At 44.5% G+C, this 27,826-nt stretch overlaps 1 protein-coding gene across 1 annotated transcript; it reads right to left on the bottom strand.

Moving 5' to 3' along the window:
- Positions 1-1,290: 1,290 nt before the first annotated feature.
- Positions 1,291-26,474, bottom strand: LOC309562116 (hyaluronidase-2-like; the record flags this gene model as incomplete). The annotated part of the gene is made up of 4 exons (XM_082266247.1): positions 1,291-1,608; positions 8,061-8,150; positions 13,183-14,150; positions 26,408-26,474. The coding sequence occupies 4 exons, from the start codon at positions 26,472-26,474 to the stop codon at positions 1,291-1,293; spliced, it is 1,443 nt and encodes a 480-aa protein (XP_082122373.1).
- Between the last annotated feature and the right edge of the window lie 1,352 nt (positions 26,475-27,826).

The raw sequence follows: 27,826 nt of genomic DNA, 5'->3' as shown, positions 1-27,826 counted from the left end.
GATAGAGCTTTCCTTTGGTGGTATTTAATCACCACTGGGTTTTTTAATTTTTTTTTGCTAAAAAAAAAAAGACCGAAAATGTTTTTCATTAAAATAATTTTCAATAAAATTGTTCATAGTTTATACAATTTTACAAACAGGTAATGTATCTCCTTCACTGATGTCCGCTAATGAGGCTGCACTGGTGGACACTGATGAGGCGGCACTGATAGGTGGCACTGATGAGGCAGCACTGATGGGCACTGATGAAGCAGCACTGATGAGGCAGCACTGATGGGCACTGATGAGGCAGCACTGGTGGACACTGATGAGGCAGCACTGGTGGACACTGATGAGGCAGCACTGATAGGTGGCACTGATGAAGCAGCACTGATGGGCACTGATGAGGTGGTAATGATGAGGCAGCACTGGTGGGCAGTAATGAGAAGGCACTGATAAGGCTACACTGATAGGTGGCACTGAAGGGCACTGAGAGGTTACACTGATAGGCGGAACTGATAGATGGCACTGATGAGGCAGCACTGATGGGGCAGCACTGGTGGACACTGATGAGGCAGCACTGATAGGTGGCACTGATGAGGCAGCACTGATGGGCACTGATGAGGTGGTAATGATGAGGCAGCACTGGTGGGCACTAATGAGGAGGCACTGATAAGGCTACACTGATAGGTGGCACTGAAGGGCACTGAGAGGTTACACTGATAGGCGGAACTGATAGGTGGCACTGATGAGGCAGCACTGATGGGCACTGATGGGGCAGCACTGGTGGGCGCTAATGAGGAAGCACTGATAAGGCTACACTGATAGGTGGCACTGAAGGGCACTGAGAGGTTGCACTGATAGGCGGAACTGATAGGTGGCACTGGTAGTCAGCAATGATAGGCAGCACTGATAGGTGACACTAAGGAGGATGCACTAATGAGCACTGATTGGCAGCACTGGCGGGACTGCACAGATAATCAGGACACTGATAAACAGTGCCGATGTCCCTTGTACACAAACCGGTTATCGGTTATCTTGTGTTTACATCCTGAGAACAGCTGTCATTGGACACATCTGATCACATGGTAAAGGGCCCCTTACCCCAATCCGTGATCAGCTGAGTCCAATCGATTCAGCGATCACAGAGCACGCCTCCCAGGGGGGTGCGATTATGGAAGGACATCCATGGACGCCCTCCCGGCAAACTAGGAGTCTTTCGGCTATATCGCGGGCAGGAAGTATTTAATATCCAGGGCTGAATGACGCCCTTGAGGACCCGTGGGTTCCGTACCATTGCACATGCGATCCTTAATGTTTGCAGGTGTTTCCAGGAGCGTTCAGGTAACACTGACACCGAAAGTGTGTGTGTAGAAAATCGACATCCTCTAATGACATCTGGCCCTCCGCCCACATTGGGACGGACGCGTTGGACCCTGAAGGTGCCCGAATGATGCGGAAGTTGGCAGGGTTGAGGTGTAAAAAGACGTTCGTGGCGTTTTCTTTGCGCAGGCATCGTCCGTGTCCACCGCAGAGCGCCCGGCTACAGAGGGAGGCCGCGGTGGTGACGTTCACAATGTATCGACCCAAATCTCCATCCAGGTACGACGTCATGTTCTGGCAGGTTTCCTGCAGGGGAGAAAACCAGATTAGAAATGTTTGTACAATATCCGTGATTTATTTTATTTATTTAATATAGCGCCGTCAATTTACGCAGCGCTTTACATATACAGTTGTGTTATGTAAAAGCTCAAAATCCTTATTATAGCTTTTATTTCATACACACCAATGCATTGGGAACACGCAGGGCCGCTGATGGGGGGTGGGGACCACCAGTCCTCCTGAAGGGGACCCGGGCACAGAGTGGGGGCACAACGGGGAATCGTGAGGTCGGGCAGAGGGGCAAATCCAGAGGGGCACGCTTCCGCCCCCACTCAGCAGCGGGGAAGCCGATGCGTGTGTCAGGCGGCTCCGATTGCGGCCTGACACCCGCGATCGCTCCCCGCTGAGAGAGAACGGTCAGCTGTTGTAAACACAGCCGACCGTCCTTCTCCCTTAAATGATCACAGAGCTCATGTGATCCTTCATTTCACAAGCCACGCCCCCCACAGTTAGAAACCCTCCCCTAGGGTCACATTTAACCCATCAATCACCCGTAGGGTTAACCCCTTCCCTGCCAGTGTCATCATTACAGTAACAGTGCATATTTTTAGCACTGAATACTGTAGTAATGTCACTGGTCCCCCAAAAAGTGTCACAAGCCACGCCCCCCACAGTTAGAATCACTCCCCTAGGGTCACATTTAACCCATTGATCACCCGTAGGCTTAACCCCTTCCCTGCCAGTGTCATTATTACAGTAACAGTGCATATTTTTAGCGCTAATTACTGTAGTAACGTCACTGGTCCCCCCCCCAAAACTGTCACAAGCCACACCCCCCACAGTTAGAATCACTACCCTAGGGTCACATTTAACCCATTGATCACCTGTAGGGTTAACCCCTTCCCTGCCAGTGTCATTATTACAGTAACAGTGCATATTTTTAGCGCTAATTACTGTAGTAACGTCACTGGTCCCCCCCCCAAAACTGTCACAAGCCACACCCCCCACAGTTAGAATCACTACCCTAGGGTCACATTTAACCCATTGATCACCCGTAGGGTTAACCCCTTCCCTGCCAGTGTCATTATTACAGTAACAGTGCATATTTTTAGCACTGATTACTGTAGTAATGTCACTGGTCCCCCCAAAAGTGTCACAAGCCACGCCCCCCGCAGTTAGAATCACTCCCCTAGGGTCACATTTAACCCATTGATCACCAGTACAGTTAACCCCTTCTCTGCCAGTGTCATTTTTACAGTAACAGTGCATATTTTTTAGCACTGATTACTCTAGTAATGTCACTGGTCCCCCCCAAAAGTGTAAAAAATGTCAGTTAGGGGTCCAATCTGTCCGCCGCAATGACGCAGTCCCGCAAAAAAATGCTGATCGCTGCCATTACTAGTAAAAAAAACAAAACAATGAAAATGACATAAATCTTTCCCGTAGTTTGTCGACGCGATAACTTTTGCGCAAACCAATCAAAATACGCCTATTGCGATTTTTTTTTTTAAACAAAAATATGTAGCAGAAAACAAATTGGCCTAAAATGTTAAAAACTTTTGATTTTTACTTTTTTTTTTTTTTTTCTTGAGAATGTTATATAGCAGAATGTGAAAAATATTGTTTTTTTTTTCAGAATTGTCGCTCTTTTTTTGTTTATAGCTCAAAAAAATAAAAATCGCACAGGTGATCAAATACCACCAAAACCCTATTTGTGGGAAAAAAAGGACGTCAATTTTATTTGGGTACAGCGTCGCACGACCGCGCAATTGTCCGTTAAAGTAACGCAGTGCCGAATCACAAAATATGGCCTGGTCATTGAGGGGGAAAATCCTTCTGGTCTTAAAGTGGTTAAAGGGGAAAATCTTCCGGTCCAGAAGTGGTTGAGGATGAAGGCAGCAAATGTTGTACATGCCATCGTGGCCGCCAGGCCCATGGATCGGCTTTCCCACTGGCGATTCGCGGAAAACTGCCGACCTGCCGCCGTATAGTTATACGGCGGCTGGTCTTCAAGTGGTTAAATAGGGGCCACCTGTGTGACACCAGTTTTTTCACAGACTGAATGACCTCGCTAATTGAACTCCACACTTTGATTATTTTGAACACGCCCCTTTCAATTAATGATTCAATTACACAGAATTAGCAGCATGCATGTCATGGTTGTTGGGTCTGTTGGTTTTCTATTACTCTACTACATATACTAGTAAATTATTTGCCATGTAGTAATATAATTTATACCAAAAACAATTATTTATCTGGTTAGCGATGTTGGACTGCTATTATTTTGAACACAACTTTATATTGTACATTCACATCAGTCCCCGCCCTCGAGAAGCTTACAATCTAAGGTCCCATTCATACATACACATACTAGGGCCACTTTAGACAGGAGCCAATTAACCAGAGTTGTATAAAGTACTCGAAACCCATACTTGAGTAAAAGTACAAGTGCTCGATCAAAAAGTGACTTGAGTAGAAGTACTAAAGTATTCAACATTTTTTGTACTTAAGTATTGCAAGTAGTTTTTTTAAAAAATTTTGCTACTCAAGTACTGAAAGTAAAAGTACCAGTAGTTTTGAAAAAAAAATTGCTACTCAAGTACTGAAAGTAAAAGTACAAGTACTGTGTTATGTAGTTATTAAAGAAAGAAGTCAAAATTTTGAACATCATATTGTTTTTTATTATTTCAAATGCAGCTTTTATTTATACATACAGTAGAATTTATTTTCGTATGCGCTGATAATACACATGTTTTGAGCTTCATGAAACCTGCCATCTACTGTTCTGGCAGTGGTAATTTTTATAATTGTAACGAGTAACTATGCAGCACAAAAAAAAAATATTGGAGTAGAAGTATTAAAATCATCGAAAAAATGTAGTGAAGTAAAAGTGGAAGTAGGAGAAAAAAATTCTACTCTAGGAAAGTACAGATACCGCCTTTCCGTACTTAAGTACAGTAGTGAAGTAGTTCTACTTAGTTACTATACAACTCTGCAATTAACCTACCAGCACGTCTTTGGAGTGTGGGAGGAAACTGGACTACCCGGAGGAAACCCACGCAGGCACAGGGAGAACATGCAAACTCCAGGCAGGTCGTGCCGTTTTTGGGATTCTAATCGATGACCCCCAGTGCTGCCAGGCAGAAGTGTGATCTGATAACACTCAGCACAAACCCATCACCCTCAATAGAGTTCATCACGAATTGCAGATGACATTTCATTTTGGATTTGAATTTCACAGATTCAGATGGCCAAACCAAAATTTCCTAAGGTTGCTCTATAGGTTGTTTCTGCCTTAGGCTCAATTTTTACCAATGCGTTTTTCATGCTTTTTGCAGAAACTAAGGATGTTATTTTTAACATGGGTTATTTATGGAACATTGCTTTTTTTCTCTTTCGTTCATTGAAGGACACAGCTCCTGATCTTCTTAACCATTGAGTTATACTGCCCCCTACAGGAGTAGGGCACTAAGCAGGAAAAAAAGTCTGGCTATGCCTATGGGCAGTCCCAGGGAGTATACTCCCTCTCTCTGTATAGGTACTCATTTTTTTTTCTGCCTGGTCAGGAGTAAGGACCTAGTTCCTTGCTGGGATCTCTGGTCCTGGCAATTTTTTCTTTTGTATTTCCTACTGTATTAAAGTGTATTGTATTTGTACTGTCTACCCTCAAGTTGTAAAGCTCTGCATAAACTGTCAGCCCTATATAAATCCTAAATAATAATAATAATAAGTAATCTTCCGAAATAACGAATGAACATGCTAAAATGAATATAACCATCTGCCAAAATATCTTCTGAAAATACGAATTAATTCGAAACAAGGAATACACGAAACGAATCATTCTAACACGACAAATATGATGAAATTAAATCATTTACTTAAAGCGGAGTTCCACCCTGGATTTTTTTTTTTTTTTAATACCCCGGGACAGTCAGGGCTAGTACATTCCACAATGGCTAGCCTCTGATCTGTCCCGGGTTGCACTTACCTGTTAGGACAAATACCTACCTTGCAAACGTCTTGTCCAGCGCTGCCATCTCAGATGTGGGCAGCTTGAAGCCAGCGCGTCCTCTTCGGCGTCTTCTTCCGCCTTCTTTGGTCCCACGATGCTCTGCGCCGGCCCCGACGTCACTTCCGGGTCGCGAGCGTCATCCCTCCACAGCTTCTGGGCATGCCCAGAAGCTGTTTAGAAGGGGATGACGCGCGCGACCCGGAACTGACGTCGGGGCCGGTGCAGGCGCAATGATTCCTGGGAGCGATGACGTTCAGCTCCCAGGAATCATTGCAGAGCCAGGAAGTGACGACGGGCCGTGGCCGAGGAAGGAGGAAGAAGGAAGTAAGGTAAGTTTCTTCGCTACGAGGTAAGTAAAAAAAAAAAAAATATGCGATTATCCATTTCTTTTTCAGGTGACCCGGAGCGAGAAGATGGAGGTAAGTATAAAAATAGGGTGGAACTCCACTTTAACAAATGAATCTGAAACTAAACACATTTTTTCAGTCGTGCACAGCTCTAGTTGGTAACTCTTCTCTGGAGAGGAGGGGGGGGGGGGGTTCAGACCCTCCTGACTCCCCTCTTATCTATTCCCCTATTTCCTACTGAGGCAACATTTTCTGACTCTATGACCCAGAAAAAGCATGCATATCAAGTGTTTCACTTTTACTGGCTGCATGATTGTTTAACCACTTTACCACCGGAGGATTTTGCTGTCTTACGTCCAGGCCACTTTTTGCGATTCAGCACTGTGCGAATTTAACGGACAATTGCGCGGCCGTACCCAAACGAAATTTACGTCCTTTTTTTCCCACAAACAGAGCTTTCTTTTGGTGGTATTTGATCACCTGTGCGATTTTTACTTTTTGCGCTATAAACAAAAAAATAGCGTAAATTTTGAAAAAAATAACAATATTTTTCACATTTTTTATATGAAATTCCCCCCCAAAAAAATGTAAAAATCTAAATTTTTTTAAATTTTTGGCCAATTTGTCTTCTGCTACCTATGTTTGGTAAAAAAAATCACAATAAGCGTATTTTGATTGGTTTGCGCAAAAGTTATTGCGTTTACTAACTAAGGGAAAGATTTCTGTCATTTTTGGTGTTTTTTTTTTAAACGAGTAATGGCGGCGATCTGCGATTTTTCTTTTCCGGGACTGCGACATTTCGGCGGACAGAACGGACCCTTGACTGACATTTCTGACACTTTTGGGGGTACCAGTGACATTACTACAGTAATCAGTGCTATACATATGCACTGTTACTGTAAAAATGACACTGGCAGGGAAGGGGTTAATTTTATTGGAGAGGGAGGGGTTAATGTATGCCTGGTGCTTACTAACGTGTGTGGGGGGAGGTGACTGTGTGACACAGGGCACAGGGACAGATCGCATGTTGAGCTATGCTGAACCCTGCAATCTGTCACTGTCTGTCACTTAGGAGATCCGTCCGCTCTGTTTACACAAGCGGGCGGATCTCCAAACTCGATTCCCCAACGATCGGGGAAGAGCAGCGGCGATCGCCGCCTCTCCTCCCCTGGCCCGACTCCCGCTGTGACTGAATACAGCGGGAGCGTGCCTACGGCGGCGCGCGAGCGCCGCCCACAAGGGGAGGAGTCCAGCGACGTAGGTGTACGTCGCTGGACGATAACGAGCCACTTTGCCGCAGTAGAGCTCGAGTGAGCGGTCGGCAAGTGGTTAATGTAAATGGCTTGGAAAGGTGACCGGCATCCATATTTATGGTGGCAGCAACGTGCAAAAAAAATAAAAACAGCTGCAGAGAATCATAAATGGAAGTCTATTCATGTCTGTCATAGGTTTCCTTTAAAGGGTAACTCCACTTTCGTGGGTAAAAAACAATAGCAAATAAAAAATTAAAAAAAAAAATACAGTGTATACAATTGTGACACAAGTCATATTGTGATTGAATGTTATTAAAAATGACCTTTCCTTTTCAATCTGCAGCTGCTGTAATTTTCTTAAAATTCAATATGGCCGCCTGGAGCTGTTCAGAATGTATACTGACCACACCCCCAGAAACATCATTTCCTGCTTGTGTGATTGGCTCACCAATTTTCCCAGAAGTCTGCGCTAAGATACAAGTCAGATTTCTGGCATCTCCTGCAACATAAATGTCATTTTTGGTGAGATACTCCGAATAGGAACACGGCTAAAGGGATGCAGGCCCAGCAGTTTCCCTCATTAGAGCTCTGCAGCTGCCACAGCTGATAGATAACTACGAAACGACTCCCATTTTACTCACTCAGCACAGAGGAACAAACAACGATTTCTTCTGAATAACAAAAGGTTAGGAATCTGCAACAAAGTTTGTTAACATCCTTGCAATGCACAGAGATCACCCAGAGGGGAATGTTTTTTTTTCTCAACAAAAGTGGAGTTACGCTTTAAGTAACAAGAATAAGTACAGGAATGAGATGAATGGCTTGGAGAAGGGACAGAAAACACAATGTGGGTCTTCATACACTCACCTTGTTCCTGGCGTATCTTGCATCGCCCCAAAATATCACCCCAGCCGCCCCCTGCGCCGCACTCTCTCCAATGGTGGAGATGAGATCCATCTAAAGGTAGAAGATACAAAATCATTGATTAGAATAATAAAATCTTAAACCAAATGGATCACATGGGAACATTCCAGCCCATCCTCAAGATGTGGTGGAACCGGTCATTTGTCTAAAAAAAAATGCTGCCATATAATGGAAAAATCTTACTCAAAATCCAGAACAACACATGGGGATGGAGTAAGGGCCCAATCACATCTATGTATGTATGTTATTACCGCTCCTACAATATGCCTTCATAGGTGTGAATGGGCCCTCATTCATCTGTACACTCTCTGGAAGAGGGCATAGAACTATCAAATTAAAGGGTCGCACAACGCAATCCCAACAGGTTAGTGTTTGGTAGGTGCTGGAGAGTTAAAGTAGATGTAAACCCAATCACTACAATTTCATAGATGCTTTAACCACTTTAATACTGGGCACTTCCCTCCCTTCCCGCCCAGGCCAATTTTCCCCTTTTAGCGCTGTTGCATTTTGAATGACAATTGCGCGGTCATGCAACACTGTACTTACACCAAATTTATATCATTTTCCCCCCCACAAATAGAGCTTTCTTTTGGTGGTATTTGATCACCTGTGCGATTTTTACTTTTTGCTAAACAAATAAAAAAAGACAGAAAAGTTTGAAAAAAAAAAAAGTTTTTTTGTTTATGTTATACAATTTTGTAAATAAATAAGTTTTTTCCTGCACTGATGAGCACTGATGAGACTGCACTGACAGGCACTGATGAGGAGGCAATGATGGGGTGGAACTGATGGGGTGGCACTGATGGGGTGGCACTGATAGGCGGCACTGATAGGCGGCACTGATAGGCACTGATATGTGGCACTGATAGGTAGCACTGATATGCAGCATTGGTGGGCACTGATAGGCGGCACTGCTGGGCACTGATAGGCAGCATTGATGGGCACTGATAGGCGGCACTGACGGGCACTGATAGGTGGCACTGACGGGCACTAATGGGCACTGATAGGCAGCACTGGTGGGCACTGATGGGCGGCACTGATCGGCACTGACGGGCGGCACTGATGGGCACTAATGGGCACTGATAGGCGGCACTGGTGGGCAATAATGGGCACTGGTGGGTGACACTAAAGGATGGAAATGATGGGCACTTGTGGGCAGCACTGATGGGGAGGACACTGGTGGGCATCACTGATGGGGAGGGCAATGGGGGGCTCCCTGAGCCCTGATTGCCATCCCTGGTGGCCATAGTGGGCATCCCTGGGGTCATAGTGGGCATCCCTGGGGTCATAGTGGGCATCCCTGGGGTCATAGTGGGCATCCCTGGTGGTTCTAGTGGCATCCCCCCCCCCGAGGGTCTGCACTGGTAATCAATGATCTGATTACCAGTGCCGACCCCCCCCCTGTCAGGGGAGCCGCCGATCGGCGCTCCTTTACTCGTGCCTGTCAGGCACGAACTAAGGAAAGCCGATCAACGGCTGTTCCTGTTTTACTATGTGACCAGCCGTGATTGGACACGGCTGATCACATGGTAAAGAGCCTCCGTCAGAGGCTCTTTACCTAGATCGGAGGTGCAGGGTGTCAGACTGACACCTCGCATCACCGATCGCCGCTCTGCGCGCCCCCGGGGGGCGCCCAGAGCGTTGTTATCCTGCCGCCGCCATATGACGTCCGGTCAGGATAACTCAACCACATTCCCGCCGTCATTTTGTAATAGGGCGGGCGGGAAGTGGTTAATATGTTCATTTCAAAAGTAATTTTCAATCTTTTTAAAATCTGCAGCTTTCATTAACTGCTTGCTGACTGCCCACAGTATATTTACTGCGGCAGTCAGCCCCTCACAGGCAAAGCGACGTAGGTCTACGTCGCTAGCCTGTGAGGGGCTCCCGCGCGGTCACTCGGCGATCGTCGGTGCAGAGGGAGAAAAGCAGGCTGCTGATGTAAACAAGCCGCCTGTCATTCTCCCCTGTGTAGGAATAGTGATCATACGGTTCTGCTATGTAGGACCGTTGATCACTGTTCCTACACCTCAAGCCACAGCCAATCACAGTTAGAACCACGCCCCTAGGGACACACATAACCCCTCCCTCTCAAAAAAAGTTAACCCCTTCACTGCCAGTGTAATTTTACAGTAACAGTGCATATGTATAGCACTGATTACTGTAGTAATGTCACTGGTAACCCCAAAAGTGTCCAAAATGTCAGTCAAGGGTCCGATCTGTCCGCCGCAATGTCGCAGTACCGCAAAAAAATCGCAGATCGCCGCCATTGCACGTTAAAAAAAAAATGACAAAAATCTTTCCCTTAGTTAGTAAACGCAATAACTTTTGTGCAAACCAATCAAAATACGCTTTTTGCGATTTTTTTTTACCAAACATATGTGGCATTGTTATTTTTGCAAAATTTACGCTCTTTTTTTGTTTATAGCGCATGATCAAAAAATCACACAGGTGATCAAATACCACCAAAAGAAAGCTCTGTTTGTGGGAAAAAAAGGACGTCAAATTCGTTTAGGTACAGCGTCGCACGACCGCGCAATTGTCCGTTAAAGTCACACAGTGCTGAATCGCAAAATAGGCCCTGGTCAGGAAGGGGGTAAAATCTTCCGGGGCTTAAGTGGTTAAAGTTGTCAGTGCCGGTTCACACTATTGCGATGCGGGAACACTGAGAATATACTGCGTGTTCCCGCATCGCATCCGCAGCACAGGCAGTTCACACTGCCACATGCGATACGCTGGGGGCGTCAATTCAAAGTTAACGACACTCCCAGATCAGATCGCATATCGCAGAGCGATCTGAAAGTTCGCACAGAAACCACCATGCGATCCGATTCTGCTGCGGTCCAAAAAAAGGGTCCTGTGCGAGTTCACTGCGATTGTGGTGCGAATTCAGACATACAAACTGTATGGCTGAATTTGCACCGCACAGAGATCGCATGTGATTTTAGGAGCATTACGTACATTGGTGGTCAGTGGGAAGAATGTCCCTTACATTGGTGATCAGTGGGAAGAATGTTCCTTACATTGGTGGTCAGTGGGAAGAATGCTGCTTTCATTGGCGGTCAGTGGGAAGAATGCTGCCTACATTGGTGGTCAGTAGGGATGATCGAATGGTTCGGGTCGACCATCGGTTTGACCCGAACATTGGGTGTTCGAAATCCGGCCGAATTCTGAACTTTTTGCGGTAAAAGTTCGGAATTCGGCCACCAGAACCGCCCAAAATGCAAAGGGGCAGGAACTGGGCTTTAAAAGCCCATGATTGGCCCAGAAACATCAGTAAAATAAGATTGGAGTGACTACAGGGTCCAGAGCCCAATCAGGAGTGAATACGCCCCCCACATGCCCCCCAGTATATAACATAGCCCCGCCAAAACTCTAGCACTGTAATACAGAGGCTGTGGAAGAGAGTGGAAGCATTTGTGTTTCTCCTGCTGCTTGTAAAGCTCCAGTGTCATTTTGCAATTATTAGTGTGAGGAAAGGGATATGCAGTGTAGTTAGGGTACTATATACCACTATAGTTAGATTCAAAAATCTAGTTTTTGTAGGGATAGCTTTAAGTGTCAGGGTGACTGTAGTGTAGTTTAGGGTGACCTGACTCTGCCATGTCAGGGTGACCATAGTGTAGTTTAGGTGACCTGACTCTGCCATGTCAGGGTGACCGTAGTGTAGTTTAGGGTGACCTGACTCTGCCATGTCAGGGTGACCATAGTGTCGTTTAGGTGACCTGACTCTGCCATGTCAGGGTGACCATAGTGTAGTTTAGGTGACCTGACTCTGCCATGTCAGGGTGACCATAGTGTAGCTTAGGGTGACCTGACTCTGCCATGTCAGGGTGACCATAGTGTAGTTTAGGGTGAACTGACTCTGCCATGTCAGGGTGACCATAGTGTAGTTTAGGGTGAACTGACTCTGCCATGTCAGGGTGACAGAACTCTGCCATGTCAGGGTGACCGTAGTGTAGTTTAGGGTGAACTGACTCTGCCATGTCAGGGTGATCGTAGTGTAGTTTAGGGTGAACTGACTCTTCCATGTCAGGGTGACCGAACTCTGCCATGTCAGGGTGACCCCACTATGCAGATTCTGGGTTAGGGGTATACATATATACATATATATATATCAAAAACAACAATTTTTAAGAACTTTTTTTTTGCCTGATTCATAGTCCCTGGGCATGACCCAGAACCCTAGGCACTTGTTAGGGGCATTTATTGGGTTTTAGGGCTTTAAAATGGTGTTTTTTTATTCCAGAAGTTCGGGTCCCATTGATTTCAATGGGGTTCTGGAATCCGAACTGAACTTTTGGGAAATTCGGGTGTTCTGGTCGAACCGAACTTTTCAAAAGTTCGATCATCCCTAGTGGTCAGTGGGACGATTGCTTCTTACATTGGGAGTCAGTGGGAAGAATGTCCCTTATATTGGTGGTCAGAGGGAAGAATGTCCTTTATTTTGGTGGTCAGAGGGAAGAATGTCCTTTATTTTGGTGGTAAGTGTGAAGAATGCTCGTTACAAAGGCAGTCAGTGGGAAGAATGTTCCTTACATTGGTATTCAGTGGGAAGAATGTCCCTTACATTGGAGGTCAGTGGGAAAATGCCCCCTACATTGGTGGTCAGTTGGAAGAATGCCTCTTACATTGATGGTCAGAATGCCCCCTTTTAAAAGACTTAAAAAGATAATCGGTGTCAGGATGGAAGTACAGTATGCTGGCATTATCAAATGGAAGGTCAATCAGCCACAGGTCAAGAAACACCTAATGACCTCTGGAGGAACCCTTGGGTTCTACTGAACCCTGGTTCAGAATGGCTGTGTTATGGGGTGACAACGATCACAAGATTACTATTGCCGGTTCCAATATACATTGTCTATCTCTGTCACTATCCTCACCTCAGGGTGTTCTTTCTAGCTCTTTATTGCAGGGGAAAAAAATGACTGAGTTGGGTAAGTTGTTGGACTCCCCATAGGTTTGCTTGACTAAACCCTTAATTTACCATCCTGCTCCTTTCTGTAAGTAGTGATCACTATTGGCAGAGAAGGAGGAACATTTCTGCTGGTGTACATTGTTGTTTTACCTGGGAAAGAAGGTTGTTGTTTTCTTTGTAGGTGGGTCTTGTGTACACGAAAACAGGCAGAGAGTAACTTCTGTGTTGTGGTGCCATCCTCATGGCCTCTTTTACCCGGTAATGGACAAATTTACGTCCATTTACAGAAGACCGAACAGCAAAGTCTAGGTAGATAGATGGATAAAGGGCAGTACTCTCCTTCCATAGCCACCATAATTGGTCATTACGTGCCATCTCCACATCGGGACACTTGCCAGTATATATATTCCAGTTGGTCCAGTAATCATAGTTGTGGCAGTCCGGTAAGAGGTAATACCCCCAGAGCTGGTGAGGTCGGAGCTTTTTTGCATATTGCAGTGTTTCTAGCAAGAACTCGCGGGCAGATTTTTCAAATTCATACCAAGCCTCCCTGTTCACCTTTTCCTTCGTCCAGTTTGGATAACGAGAAGCCACCAGCTGCCGGGAAGCTTGCCTGTATATGTCCATCATCTGCCAGTTCCGAACCCAAATGGGTCGCCATTCCTCCCAGTCAATGACTCCCAGCCCATTTTTATTAATGGATGGCATGTATTTGTTAATACTGACTAACATTTGGTCCAGGTGAGCTCGCAGACTGGCATTTTGGGGCACACCTCCATTGACAGAAACATTGTACTGGTTGTAGTAGGGGTAGAGCCCCAGGCGCTCCTTGTAGTAGAGGGTGAGATTCTGGCCAACAACACCCTCAGTAGGTGTTGAGTTTATGTCAAAAAGTCGAAGGTCAAGAGACACATTGTATCGAAGCTGGCAGTTCTGAGTGGGCGCATTCCATGCCACCATGAAGGGGCGACCACTGAACATGGGGCGGACAGTGGGCTTGTATGTGTCTGTGTTTGAAGACTGCACATCAGTTGCCATGGTAGGGAGACCCAACAGGACCCAGGAGAGGACGAAGTGGGTTGTCATTGAAAAAGACTGGAGATTAAGCTTAGAAAGACCTACAAACAGAAAATGAGAAAGCAACATTGTAACGCACAGGAAAAGGAGACGCAACAGGAAGTGAGAGGAAATCTTTACATTCTGCACTCCACTTGTTACCAGAACAGGTGACCATATTGGCAGATTTACCTTTGCCTCTTGTTCTGATAACAGCCAAAAACTTTTGGATTTCCCATCACTAATGAGATTTCATTGGTTCTGTTGTGGTTCAGGTGTGAAGAAAGTGAAGAAATACCTTAAAGTAAGAATGCTATATAGATAGATAGAAAGATAGATAGATAGATAGATAGATAGATAGATAGATAGATAGATAGATAGATAGATAGATAGATAGATAGATAGATAGATAGATAGATAGATAGATAGATAGATAGATAGATAGATAGATAGATAGATAGATAGATAGATAGATAGATAGATAGATAGATACAGTGGGTACGGAAAGTATTCAGACCCCCTTACATTTTTCACTCTTTGTTATATTGCAGCCATTTGCTAAAATCATTTAAGTTCATTCTTCTTCCTCATGAATGCACACATAGCTCCCCATACTGACAGAAAAATACAGAATTGTTGACATTGTTGCAGATTTATTAAAAAAGAAAAACTGAAATATCACATGGTCCTAAGTATTCAGACCCTTTGCTGTGACACTCATATATTTAACTCAGGTGCTTTCCATTTCTTCTGATCATCCTTGAGATGGTTCTACACCTTCATTTGAGTCCAGCTGTGTTTGATTATACTGATTGGACTTGATTAGGAAAGCCACACACCTGTCTATATAAGACCTTCCAGATCACAATGCATGTCAGAGCAAATGAGAATCATGAGGTCAAAGGAACTGCCTGAAGAGCTCAGAGACAGAATTGTGGCAAGGCACAGATCTGGCCAAGGTTACAAAAAGATTTCCGCTGCACTTAAGGTTCCTAAGAGCACAGTGGCCTCCATAATCCTCAAATGGAAGACGTTTGGGATGACCAGAACCCTTCCTAGAGCTGGCCGTCCGGCCAAACTGAGCTATCGGGGGAGAAGAGCCTTGGTGAGAGAGGTAAAGAAGAACCCAAAGATCACTGTGGCTGAGCTCCAGAGATGCAGTCAGGAGATGGGAGAAAGTTGTAGAAAGTCAACCATCACTGCAGCCCTCCACCAGTCGGGGCTTTATGGCAGAGTGGCCCGACGGAAGCCTCTCCTCAGTGTAAGACACATGAAAGCCTGCATGGAGTTTGCTAAAAAACACCTGAAGGACTCCAAGATGGTGAGAAATAAGATTCTCTGGTCTGATGAGACCAAAATAGAACTTTTTGGCCTTAATTCTAAGCGGTATGTGTGGAGAAAACCAGGCACTGCTCATCACCTGTCCAATACAGTCCCAACAGTGAAGCATGGTGGTGGCAGCATCATGCTGTGGGGGTGTTTTTCAGCTGCAGGGACAGGACGACTGGTTGCAATCGAGGGAAAGATGAATGCGGCCAAGTACAGGGATATCCTGGACAAAAACCTTCTCCAGAGTGCTCTGGACCTCAGACTGGGCCGAAGGTTTACCTTCCAACAAGACAATGACCCTAAGCGCACAGCTAAAATAACGAAGGAGTGGCTTCACAACAACTCCGTGACTGTTCTTGAATGGCCCAGCCAGAGCCCTGACTTAAACCCAATTGAGCATCTCTGGAGAGACCTAAAAATGGCTGTCCACCAACGTTTACCATCCAACCTGACAGAACTGGAGAGGATCTGCAAGGAGGAATGGCAGAGGATCCCCAAATCCAGGTGTGAAAGACTTGTTGCATCTTTCCCAAAAAGACTCCTGGCTGTATTAGATCAAATTCTACTAAATACTGAGCAAAGGGTCTGAATACTTACGACCATGTGATATTTCAGTTTTTCTTTTTTAATAAATCTGCAACAATGTCAACAATTCTGTTTTTCTGTCAGTATGGGGTGCTATGTGTACATTCATGAGGAAGAAAATCACTTAAATGATTTTAGCAAATGGCTGCAATATAACAAAGAGTGAAAAATTTAAGGGGGTCTGAATACTTTCCGTACCCACTGTATATAGTTTATTTTTATCAATTTACAAAATGCAAACTGAACGAACAGGAAAAAATCCAAATCAAATCAATATTTGGTGTGACTACTCTTTGGCTTCAAGCCAGCATCAATTCTTACACTTGCACACTTTGTACACTTGCACAGTCAGAGATTTTGTAGGATTACAGTCAGGTGTATAATTAACCAAGCAGGTGCTAAAGGCCCGTACACACAGGCCGCATGATGGGCAATATCGGCCGATTCAATAATAACCGTCCTACATTTGGCCCATGTGTATTCCAGCCGGCTTCTGTCAGACGTGCATGCTGGAAAACCAGCAGCTGATCAGCAATCAGTGTTTTGGCGTGGGGGGTGTCCCCCTGTCAGAACACAACAGCTTAGCGGGGGAGATCGCTCTACTAACGTCGGATTGTTAGTACAGTGGCTTTTGACCGGAGTTGACAGTTTTTTTTCCCTTCAACCTGCTGGGTTGAATGGAGAAAAACTTATAGTGTGTGCCAGGCTTTATGATCATCAATTTCATATGTGGGTTGAAACAGTCGTTAACTGAAACAGAAACTATTATGATACAACTCTCAAAAATCAAGTTATTTATCCACATTCAGAGCCCATTCAGACTAGCGCGACTTGTCAGGCGACTTGTCAGCTTGACAAGTCGCGGTCGGTCGCGGTCCATTGAGTAGTACAGGACCCGTTCTAATAGGAGCGACCGTACAGGGTCCTGTACTACTTTGGGGCGACCTGGGAACGACTTGCATAGACTTCCATTATGTGAAGTCCCTGCAAGTCGCACGAAGTCGCGGTGCACGTGACTTCACAGGTCGCCCCCAGAAGTCGGATCGCCTCAGTGGGAACCGGCTCTTAGTGTAACTTTCAATGCACAGCATCTGCAAACTGAAAACAAAGCCACACTAATGGTAAAAGCCCAATATAGGATGGTGAGCATGGCATCCATATTGGAAAAAAAACTGCCAGTTAATCCTTGAAAAATGTATTGCAATCCTTCTATTATGAGATCACATAAGCTGAGCATGGCAGCTGTGTCCTCCAAGCCATCTGAGTGCCCTTTGACCTTGTAATATGACCGATCATTTTTTTCTTTTTTATAATACTCTTTATTATTAAGAACTTATTAAAAATTCCACACATTCATAAGCCCTAATATACAACAGATCAAACCAAGAACTATAAATATACACTATACAATCTAATTGTCAAGTACAACATTCACATTTCCAATACATCTATATGTACCTTAAAAATTCTGGATGGACCCTCTGTACACTGGTATACACTCCACTGGCATACACTCTTTCCAGCAAACTATGCAATGAAAAATAGTGATTTTTAGTTTACACATATTCTTATAATCCTTCTATAATCCCCGTTGTCTCTTCAGTTTTGTTATACACAGAGATGGAGACGCTGAGCAGTGCTCGCCAGTGTCTCATCAAAAGTCCCAACCATTGTCCAAATTGTATATGTTAACAGGGATGGAGACGCTTGCTTTACAGGCTGGTGTCTCATATAAAGTCCCAATTTGCCTTTACTACTGGGATGGGGGTGTGTGTTTTCCAGCTGGTCAATTTTTAGTTTGCACCCTATGGCCATCCCATGGCCATTAGTTTTTCAATACCAGTCATGGATGGGAGCAGGTTGGGGGAGGATTGTGCCATCTCCATGCTCAGCTGTTTCCCATCCATCCATCAGCATTCATGTACTTCCATGTTGGAGACACTCAGACCAAGTAGTGTTAGGAAGTGTTAGGACTGCAGGATACACAGGGTGCCGTGGAGTGGCCTGCAGCTTATACATGCGTTTGCAAATGTGTGTTAACTAAATCCCTGTTTTTAACCTATTATGTTAGACAGGTATATTTGGTTTGTTAGCAGGCTGGTGGGTAAGTATAGCAAACTTAGGGCTGGTTGGTTTCCACACACACACACACACACACACACCTTCTATAATCCCCTTTATCTCTTCAGTTTTGTTACACACAGGGATGGAGACGCTGAGCAGTGCTCGCCAGTGTCTCATCTAAAGTCCCAACATTGCCCAAATTGTATATGTTAACAGGGATGGAGACGCTTGCTTTACAGGCTGGTCTCTCATATAAAGTCCCAATTTGCCTTTACTACTGGGATGGGGGTGTGTGTTTTCCAGCTGGTCAATTTTTAGTTTGCACCCTATGGCCATCACATGGCCATTAGTTTTTCAATACCAGTCATGGATGGGAGCAGGTTGGGGGAGGATTGGGCCATCTCCATGCTCAGCTGTTTCCCATCCATCAGCATACATGTACTTCCATGTTGGAGACACTCAGTAGACACTCAGGTTGAGTAGTGTTAGGAAGTGTTAGGACTGCAGGATACACAGGGTGCCGTGGAGTGGCCTGCAGCTTATACATGCGTTTGCAAATGTGTGTTAACTAAACCCCTGTTTTTAACCTATTATGTTAGACAGGTACATTTCGTTTGTTAGCAGACTGGTGGGTAAGTATAGCAAACTAAGGGTCGGTTGGTTTCCACATACACACACCTTCTATAATCCCCTTTATCTCTTCAGTTTTGTTCTACACAGGGATGGAGATGCTGAATAGTGCTCACCAATGTCTCATCTAAAGTCCCAACATTGCCCAAATTGTATAGTTTACACATATTTCAATACATGCTTAAACTGGCCAACTGCATCAAAGTAATCTATTGGGATTTGAGCACAGGTATATCTTTTCACCCATATGTACCTGGCGTGCCTGCTCGGCTCATGACTCTTAACCACTTGCCGACCGCCGCATGACTATTTACGTCGGCGGTCAGCCCCTCACAGGCAAAGCAATGTAGGGCTACGTCGCTAGCCTGTGAGGGTCTAGGGAGTGAGTGCGCGCCGCCGGAGGCGCACTCCCGCATGGTCACGGACCCCCCTCCCGTGCGTGTGCCCGGTGGACCCAATGTCCACCAATCACTCGCGATCGTCCGTTAGAGCGGGAGAAAGGCAGGCGGCTAATGTACACAAGCCACCTGTCATTCTCCCCTGTGTAGGAATGGTGATCATACGGTTCTACTATGTAGTACCGTTGATCACTGTTCCTACACCTCAAGCCACAGCCAATCACAGTTAGAATCACGCCCCCTAGGGACACACATAACCCCTCTCTCTCTCTCTCTCTCTCTCTCTCAAAAAAGTTAACCCCTTCACTGCCAGTGTAATTTTACAGTAACAGTGCATATGTATAGCACTGATTACTGTAGTAATGTCACTGGTAACCCCAAAAGTGTCAAAAATGTCAGTCAATGGTTCGATCTGTCCGCCGCAATGTCGCAGTCCCGCAACAAAAATCGCAGATCGCCGCCATTACGCGTTTAAAAAAAAAACAACAAAAATGACAAAAATCTTTCCCTTAGTTAGTAAACGCAATAACTTTTGCACAAACCAATCAAAATACGCTTTTTGAGATTTTTTTTTACCAAACATATGGTAAAAACAAAAAAAATTGGCCCAAAATGTTAAAAAAATTTTGATTTTTACTTTTTTTTCTGGGGAATTTCATATAAAAAAAATGTGAAAAATATTGTTATTTTTGCAAAATTGACGCTGTTTTTTTGTTTATAGCGCAAAAAGTAAAAATTGCACAGGTGATCAAATACCACCAAAAGAAATCTCTGTTTGTGGGAAAAAAAGGACGTCAAATTCATTTAGGTACAGCGTCACACGACCACGCAATTGTGCCGAATCGCAAAATAGGCCCTGGTCAGGAAGGGGACTTAAGTGGTTAAGGAAACAATAAATTACTCTTATATTTCTACTAAAAACATTATGTATATGTCGTTTACGAGGATGATACACAGAGACCCACATAATTTCCTCTCCCCCTCCCCCCTCCTTTCTATCACTCCCCTCGCCCTCCTTCCTAAAAAAAACGAAATAAATGAGACCTATCATCATTTTACTTGATAATCAAACCACTGTGTATTGGCGCTATATAAATCCTGTATTATAATAATAATAATATTGACAATAGTCTCATATGCATTCAAACAAGTCTACACTTGACTCGGACAATACTCGGATCCAATGTTCTGCAAACTGAGTAAGAAGAATAAGGAGTTGCACTGAACACAACACAGGCCATTTTTAATCTTTCAGATTTCACAAATTAGCAACAAAGGAAAGGAACATCCCATCCTTTACCTGAACCGGAATCAACCATCGGAGTGGTAGCACATGCCATTATGGAGAAGGAGAGTCTTGTGATCATGGGGTCACTGCAGAAGCTGCAACACTACCTGTATGGTCAGAGCTTCACATTGATGATTGAACACAGCCCACTCAGCTGGGTAAACTGTTGCTGGAGACAATGCCTGGTTCTGGGGGAAGCCCTGGGAGGGATCCCCCTGATGACATGAGCCCAGTGAAGAGGAGGAGGTGGAGGACCTGACTGTCAGTCCAGGCCCCGATGTGGATTTGGATGTTCTCCAGCAATGTGCTTTCACCATACAGCATGAAAAGGTAAAGTACCCATGGTAACGTGAACCAGCTGTCCTGGAAAGTAGAATCAGCAGAAGAACATGCAATTCCTTCTGTGTGACTTCCTCAGGAGGGAGATGTGAGAATAATAAGTTCCAATGCACCCCAAACTGAAGAATATTAATAAGGAATAACACCAAACACAGATCACTCCTATCCTTCCAAAATTCACAAGTCAGCAACAAAATCGTCCGACTGAACACCACCACACCAAAACACCATACGTCCCACTAGGATTAGGTTTTGTCAGGAAGTTTGAACGATTAATCAAGTCAGCAATATTAATTATTTATTCGATATGCAACAGTGCCTCCAGCCTTCCGACATGTTAAATGAACATAAAATAAAATGATTAGGTATAACCACACTAAATTAATCTCTTGAATCCGTTTACACTGCGTAGAGATTTATTAAAGCAGAGTTCCGGCCACAAAATCGACATAATCGATTTTGGGCCATCTGCTTGCTATTGGTCATCTGAAAAACAAATGGATAGTTACGATTTTTGTTTTTTGTTTACTTACCTTGTTATTGTAGAAAATACTCACCTTTCTTCCACTTCCTCCCTCTGCGGCCGTGGCCCGCGCCGTCACTTCCTCTTTGCATTGATTTCTGGGAGCTGAACGTCATCGCTCCCAGGAATCAATGCGCCTGCACCGGCCCCGCTCGTCACTTCCGGTGCGGGCGCCTCATTCCCTGCTAAACAGCTTCTGGGCATGCCCAGAAGCTGTGGAGGGATGATGCGCCCGCACCGAAAGTGACGAGCGGGGCCGGTGCAGGCGCATTCTGGGAGAAGAGGACGCGCTGGCTTCAGCTGCCCACATCCGTGATGGCAGCGATGGAGAAGAAATTTTCAAGGTAAGTATTTCTTCTAAAAGGTAAGTGCGACCAGGGACAGTACAGAGGCTATCCATTGTGGAATGTACTAGCCCTGACTGTCCCGGGGGTATGTTTAGCTAAATTTCACCCCCGTGGCCGGAACTCCGCTTTAACACAATAAAACTCTCATTGAAACTACGGACTTTGTAACAATAAAGTAAATAACAATATATTCACTTTAAAGTCACTAACAATCACATATACGGTATATATATATATATATGATTTATTGCAAGACATAGACACAGTTAAATTAAAATCACATAATGATTAATATGAATAAAGATTTACCTAGGAGCTTAGGATGAATTTGATCATTTATTTTTCATTCAGAAGGTACAATCACCACTTTCTCAGAATACAAGTAACTGGAGTACACTAGCAGACAACTAGGTTTCCCCCAATGAGAACTTCTCCCTGAATTCTTCTGCAGCAGAATGAAAGGGGTCGAGTCTACACTACTACAGGTGGTCCCCGGTTTACAAACAAGATAGGGACTGTAGGTTTGTTCTTAAGTCGAAATTCTTTGTAAGTCGGAACAGGTAATTTTTTTAAGTGTAGCTCCAGCCAAAAGAATAACTTTTAAGTTTTTTGGATAGCATAGGGAAGGGTTAACACCCCTGTAACATTTGTTTTGCTGTCTGTACCCCTATTCAGAAGATTTCACATCACTTTCTGTCCCTATGACAACTGTGTTTTGAAAATTTTGGGTTGTTGTGGAAACAAGGATTGGTGATAAATCTTCAGTGGAGACACCTTTTTCCCATGAGAACTCTTACAAGTGTGAATTTCCCTTCCTAGAGGGAGATTTCTCCTCACTTCCTGTTGTCTCTCTCCGTTTGGAGTAGGAGTCATTTGTAAGTCAGATGTTCAAAACCCCGGGACTGCCTGTATGCTAATACAGCTTTACCCAATTACAAGATTCCTAAGTGGAGATAAAATAAATGAATAGAATATAACGCCACCAATCTATCATACAAAACCCAGACCCCACATTCAATTGGATTTAGAAGTAAGGAAAATATTACTATATGGAGATTACACTCTAACTTAAATTCTAATCTTACCAACCCAACGATCGTTGCATTAGGTTATGGAACAACCTGGTGATACGTAAGGCCACTAAAATGATGACCCGTAGAAAATGTTTAGGGAGCTTCAAGGAGACCAATTGATAGATCGTCTGATTGAGATTGCATGATCTGCCTTTGGAAGAGTGCGGAGATCTTCAATGGAGGATGTTTTTCCTTAGGTTCAGGACATGATCCTTGTTCGAGATGATGAATGATCAATGGAATGTCCTTTAGATGCTTTCTTTATCTAATAATTAGCCTAGAGGGTGTAGCTTAGAATATTTACCCTCATCTGATTGGACAGATATACTTTAGATTAAACTAATGTTTGTTTAAGAGATTGCTATACCTGCCCACCAGGTGGTGCTTTAAGACTAGGAATTCTTATTTTAGGCCTTCTGGAAATGAAACTGGATTTATTCAATTCAGCCTCATCTGGGACTCTAATATTTTTATCCTGGGTTAAATTAAAATATGTTATCCATTATAATAGTGTGGATAGTTGCAGTCTCCAGTGTGTATAATATTATCTGTGATATTAATCTTTATTGTACTATCATTTTAATCTTGTGACATTTGTTAAAGATGTGTGATTTATCCAAAAATCTAGTTTTTAGGTATTAATTATTAATTCTCAAATGATATCTGGATAATTATATTTTCATTTTCCATTTCACTTCTGAATATATATAAAACTACACTTATGTAGCCAGGGTTAAATTACCTGCAGTGACAGGGGGACACCTAGCAATATTTGCCACAGGGAGATTGTTTCCCCTAGTGCCCAGCATAGACTCTGTTGCGGATTCCTGAATGCAGAGCGAGTAAGACTTGCAAGTGGAGAGCAAAGGATCTTAGAATATGTAGTCCGGTAGGCCGAGTAAGTATGGGAGCCAGACCATCGTGGACTACAATTTCCAGTCGGCTGGAGGGAGAGCGCGGCCATGCTGCAAGAGAAGATAAATAGCTCAGAGAGACGAGGAGCCAGTTTCTTGGGATCACGGCTTAGATCTGAAAGCAGTGACTTGGACAGTCGGGAGAGCGCGACCATGCTGCAAGCCAATTCAGAGCGAGAGAGAGTGACCACAAGCAGGTGTGGGCACGCCTGCTGTCAGCAACATTTGATTGTTAGGTGACAGCCGTAAGGTCACCCTCATCACCTGCATCCCAGAATCAGCTGGACTGCAGCATGGAGTGACGCAAGGTCGAGCGCGGTCCCTTGAGCCCAGATTCAGAAGAGGTCCACTGCAGAATCCCCACGCCATTTCTCTTGAGCGGGATATCATTGGGATTGATGAGCGGGCGCTAGTCCATCCTCTTTATACCCAAGGACACTGCACGCTGATACCATTGTCCTATTCACTTTACCAAGCCCTGTAAGGAGACACTTACTGGTAAACAAATGTGCATTTAGTTTTGAAGCCTGCAGAGCATTGCACTCCAATCAGCAGATAGTAGCCTCGCACTGTGGCTGTAGAGTGTAAGCAGGGGAGGACTGGGGCAGGGGGGCAATTGCCCCCCGGGCCACTCTGATGTCCTTTAAAAAGGCTGCGCCACTTCTGCCACAGAAATGCCTAAAGGATTCCTGGTGAAGAAAAGTAAAAAGTCCCCACTGCTGACCTACTGAGTGCGGAATGAAGACAAGGAAAGAACACAGACCTCCCCCCCCCCCCCAGCATGGATGGTGTGAACTGTGTCTGAGCAGAGGCCGGTTCCATGCCCCACTGGAGATTCTCCTCCCCCAGGCAGCCCTGACCGAGCTGTCCCAGCTCCCCCCAACTGCTTCCTGCTGGCCAGGTTGGGAACCCAGATTCAGCCGGTGAGTAGAGAGTACCTGGACCCAAGCTTCAGCCTGGAATGGGGGTCAGGAGAAGACAAGGAAGAGGGAGAGTGGGAGGGAGGCTAAGTTGCTGTTCCATGGGCCTCTGGTTTGTACTTGCCCCCTGGGCCGACAGTTGCCAGTCAGCCCCTGAGTGTAAGCTTCTGTGGTCAGGGTTAGCTAAACTGTTTTCCACTGTTTGGAACTTGTGTTCATCACTTGCTATCTATGTATTATTTTTTTATGGAACAAATTGGAATTTAGCTAATAAAGGCAGGGGCTGCTTTGAAGTGTCACTCTACCAACAAAGTGTCCTTTCCATTATAGATGGTGTCTGGTGGGCTAAGTCACCTGATGGCTCTCGGTATAAAAATGGGTGGAACATGTTCCAAAGGTAAACTTGTCTCTTAAAGTGCTGCTAATAAATTGATATAGGTAAATAGGTTCTTATTCTGGTTGTACGGTTATTTTCTCAGGAGTTAACCACTTAAGCCCCGGAGGATTTGGCTGCTCAAAGACCAGGGCCTATTTTGCGATTCGGCACTGCGTGACTTTAACGGACAATTGCACGGTCGTGCTGTACCCAAACTAAATTTACGTCCTTTTTTTCCCACAAACAGAGCTTTCTTTTGGTGGTATTTGATCACCTGTGAGATTTTTATTTTTTGCGCTATAAACAAAAAAAGAGCGACAATTTTGAAAAAATAACAATATTTTTCACATTTTTTTGTATGAAACTCCCCCCCCCCCCCCCCCAAAATGTAAAAATCTAAATTTTTTAACATTTTAGGCCAATTTGTTTTCTGCTACATATTTGTGGTAAACAAAAAATCGCAATAGGCGTATTTTGATTGGTTTGCGCAAAAGTTATTGCGTTTACTAACTAAGGGAAAGATTTATGTCATTTTTATTGTTTTGTTTTTTTTAAACTAGTAATGGCGGCGATCTGCGTTTTTTTTTTTTTTCTTTGTGGGACTGCGACATTGCGGTGGACAGATTGGACCCCTGACTGACATTTTTTACACTTTTGGGGGTACCAGTAACATTACTACAGTAATCAGTGCTATACATATGCACTGTTACTGTAAAAATTACACTGGCAGGGAAGGGGTTAACTTTATTAGTGATCAAGGGGTTAAGTGTGTCCCTAGGGGCGGGATTCTAACTGTCAAGGGGCGTGGCTTTTGATGTAACCACAGAGACATACGATCCTACATAGCAGGATCGTATGATCTCTGCAGTTAGATCAGGGAGAATGACAGACGGTTGTGTTTACATCAGCCGCCTGCCTTTCTCCCTCTCCAGCGGGAGATCGCGAGTGACCAGCGGACATCGGAGCCGCCAGTCACTCGCGCGGGGATCCCAGTGAACGAGCGGGGATTGGCTCGCGGGCGAGTGACGTACCGGTACGTCACTTTGCCCAGGGGGGATGACCGCCGCAGTATATGTACTTGCGGCGGTCGGCAAGTGGTTAAAGAGAAGTATGGAAAGTAAGTAGTCTAAACAATAGGCTACCTATAGCGCTTGCTTCAAATACATACAATATTGTGCACAAATGAATACCATAGATAAAAAATCCAATAAATAAGTGTTCAATAAAAATTAATTATCAGGTAAAGGTTCCAAAAAATTGCAGATGGTTCTCATATAAACATTGATTCTTCAGTGCAGATTTCCTTATATTAAAGTGCAAGTGCTAGGTGCTGTGTTACATCCAAGATCTCCGAAGACGTCACAGGAAGTGACGAAACGCGTAAGATTGGAACGCACAGCGTGGTGACGGAAGTGAGGGGTGGAACGCAAGCCGGAAGTTCTCCCGCGAGCGTCCATACCAAACGGTTTGCACCGTTCTCACCCGGTCACAGGCGGCCCACGAGGCTATTATTTGGAACTAGCATTTACTTACCTCCTTGCACGATCCCTGCATGATCCTTTGCTGTGGAGTGTTCGTTTTTTTGGCCTTCTTCTGCCATTTTGATTGTTTTTTGTTTGAAGTTTCTAAAAAATCGTTTTTGTTTGCGTGCACACCATTTTTTTACCCAGTTGGGAATAAAAAGTTTAAGAGATAATATACTATCTGGAGCTTTATTTCTTCTACATACTTTGGCGTGGTGAGGAGAGAGGAGACAGAGGGGGACCCCATCACCTTACCCACCCAGAAGCAAGAAAGAAAAATCGTTCTATAGCCCAGGGGGCTACATAAGCCTGAATAGGTTCTGGTGCTATAAGGCACGCAGGACCCACAACATTTGGTGAGTGATTAAATTCTACTAGTATCACTTGGATGTAACACAGCACCTAGCACTTGCACTTTAATATAAGAAAATCTGCACTGAAGAATCAATGTTTATATGAGAACCATCTGCAATTTTTTGGAACTTTCACCTGATAATTAATTTTTATTGAACACTTATTTATTGGATTTTTTATCTATGGTATTTATTTGTGCACAATATTGTATGTATTTGAAGCAAGCGCTATAGGTAGCCTATTGTTTAGACTACTTACCTTTCCAAAGAGAAGTATGGCCAAAGTTTTATTGCCATACTTCTCCTATAGATCACAGGAGTGCAGTTCATTCTGCACTCCTCTGACCCATTTTTAGCCGACAGTGGGCTAAAGCCTGCTTTTGGCTGACGTCACTCATTGGGTCCAGGCTTGGGAAACTCACCCAGATACCTGTACCGGAACCTGGCTCAGCCTCTCAGCATTGCGCCTTGAGCCTGAGCCAGCCCCTCCCGTCCTCTCCACAGCCCAGCGCTGATAGTCACGGCTTTGCTTAGAGCAGAGGGGAGAACTGAGCGATCAGCGGCATTTGATTGCTCAGTTCTCAGTGTAGAGTCGGTGGGGGGGGGGGGGGGGGGCAGATGTAGCATCGGATTGATGCTGCATCCACCTAGGTGAGTATAACTGTTTTTTTTTTTTTTTAAATCCCAAATTTCTCTTTTTTGAAACTCACTGAAGTTTTGATTCTGCAGGTAGAGCTGGTCAGCCAGGAATGTATATTTGCTAATCTATTTACAACAGGTGATAAGCCTGATACTATTAGCTAGGACTGCTTGCTGTTCTAATTACTGAAGCCAGGAATCTTGAATGTGTTATGATGGCTAATAGAGGAAGACTGGGGAGTGTATTGTGTTAGGGTCTGGTAATGGGGTTTACGATGGCTCAAAGGCTTATCTGTTCGCCATGCTTTGTTTTTTGGATGTTGGTTAATTTGGTTAAGAGGTTCTGCTGTGTCCTATCAATAGACTGATAAAGATGTTTTGTAAAAGTTTATTTATTGTATAAGATGGAGTCCTGATGTAGCCATGAAGAAATACAC

This window comes from Pelophylax lessonae (assembly GCF_965119305.1).
Source record: "Pelophylax lessonae genome assembly, chromosome: 8".
NCBI lineage: Eukaryota > Metazoa > Chordata > Amphibia > Anura > Ranidae > Pelophylax > Pelophylax lessonae.
This window is presented reverse-complemented; position numbering and strand designations above follow the sequence as displayed.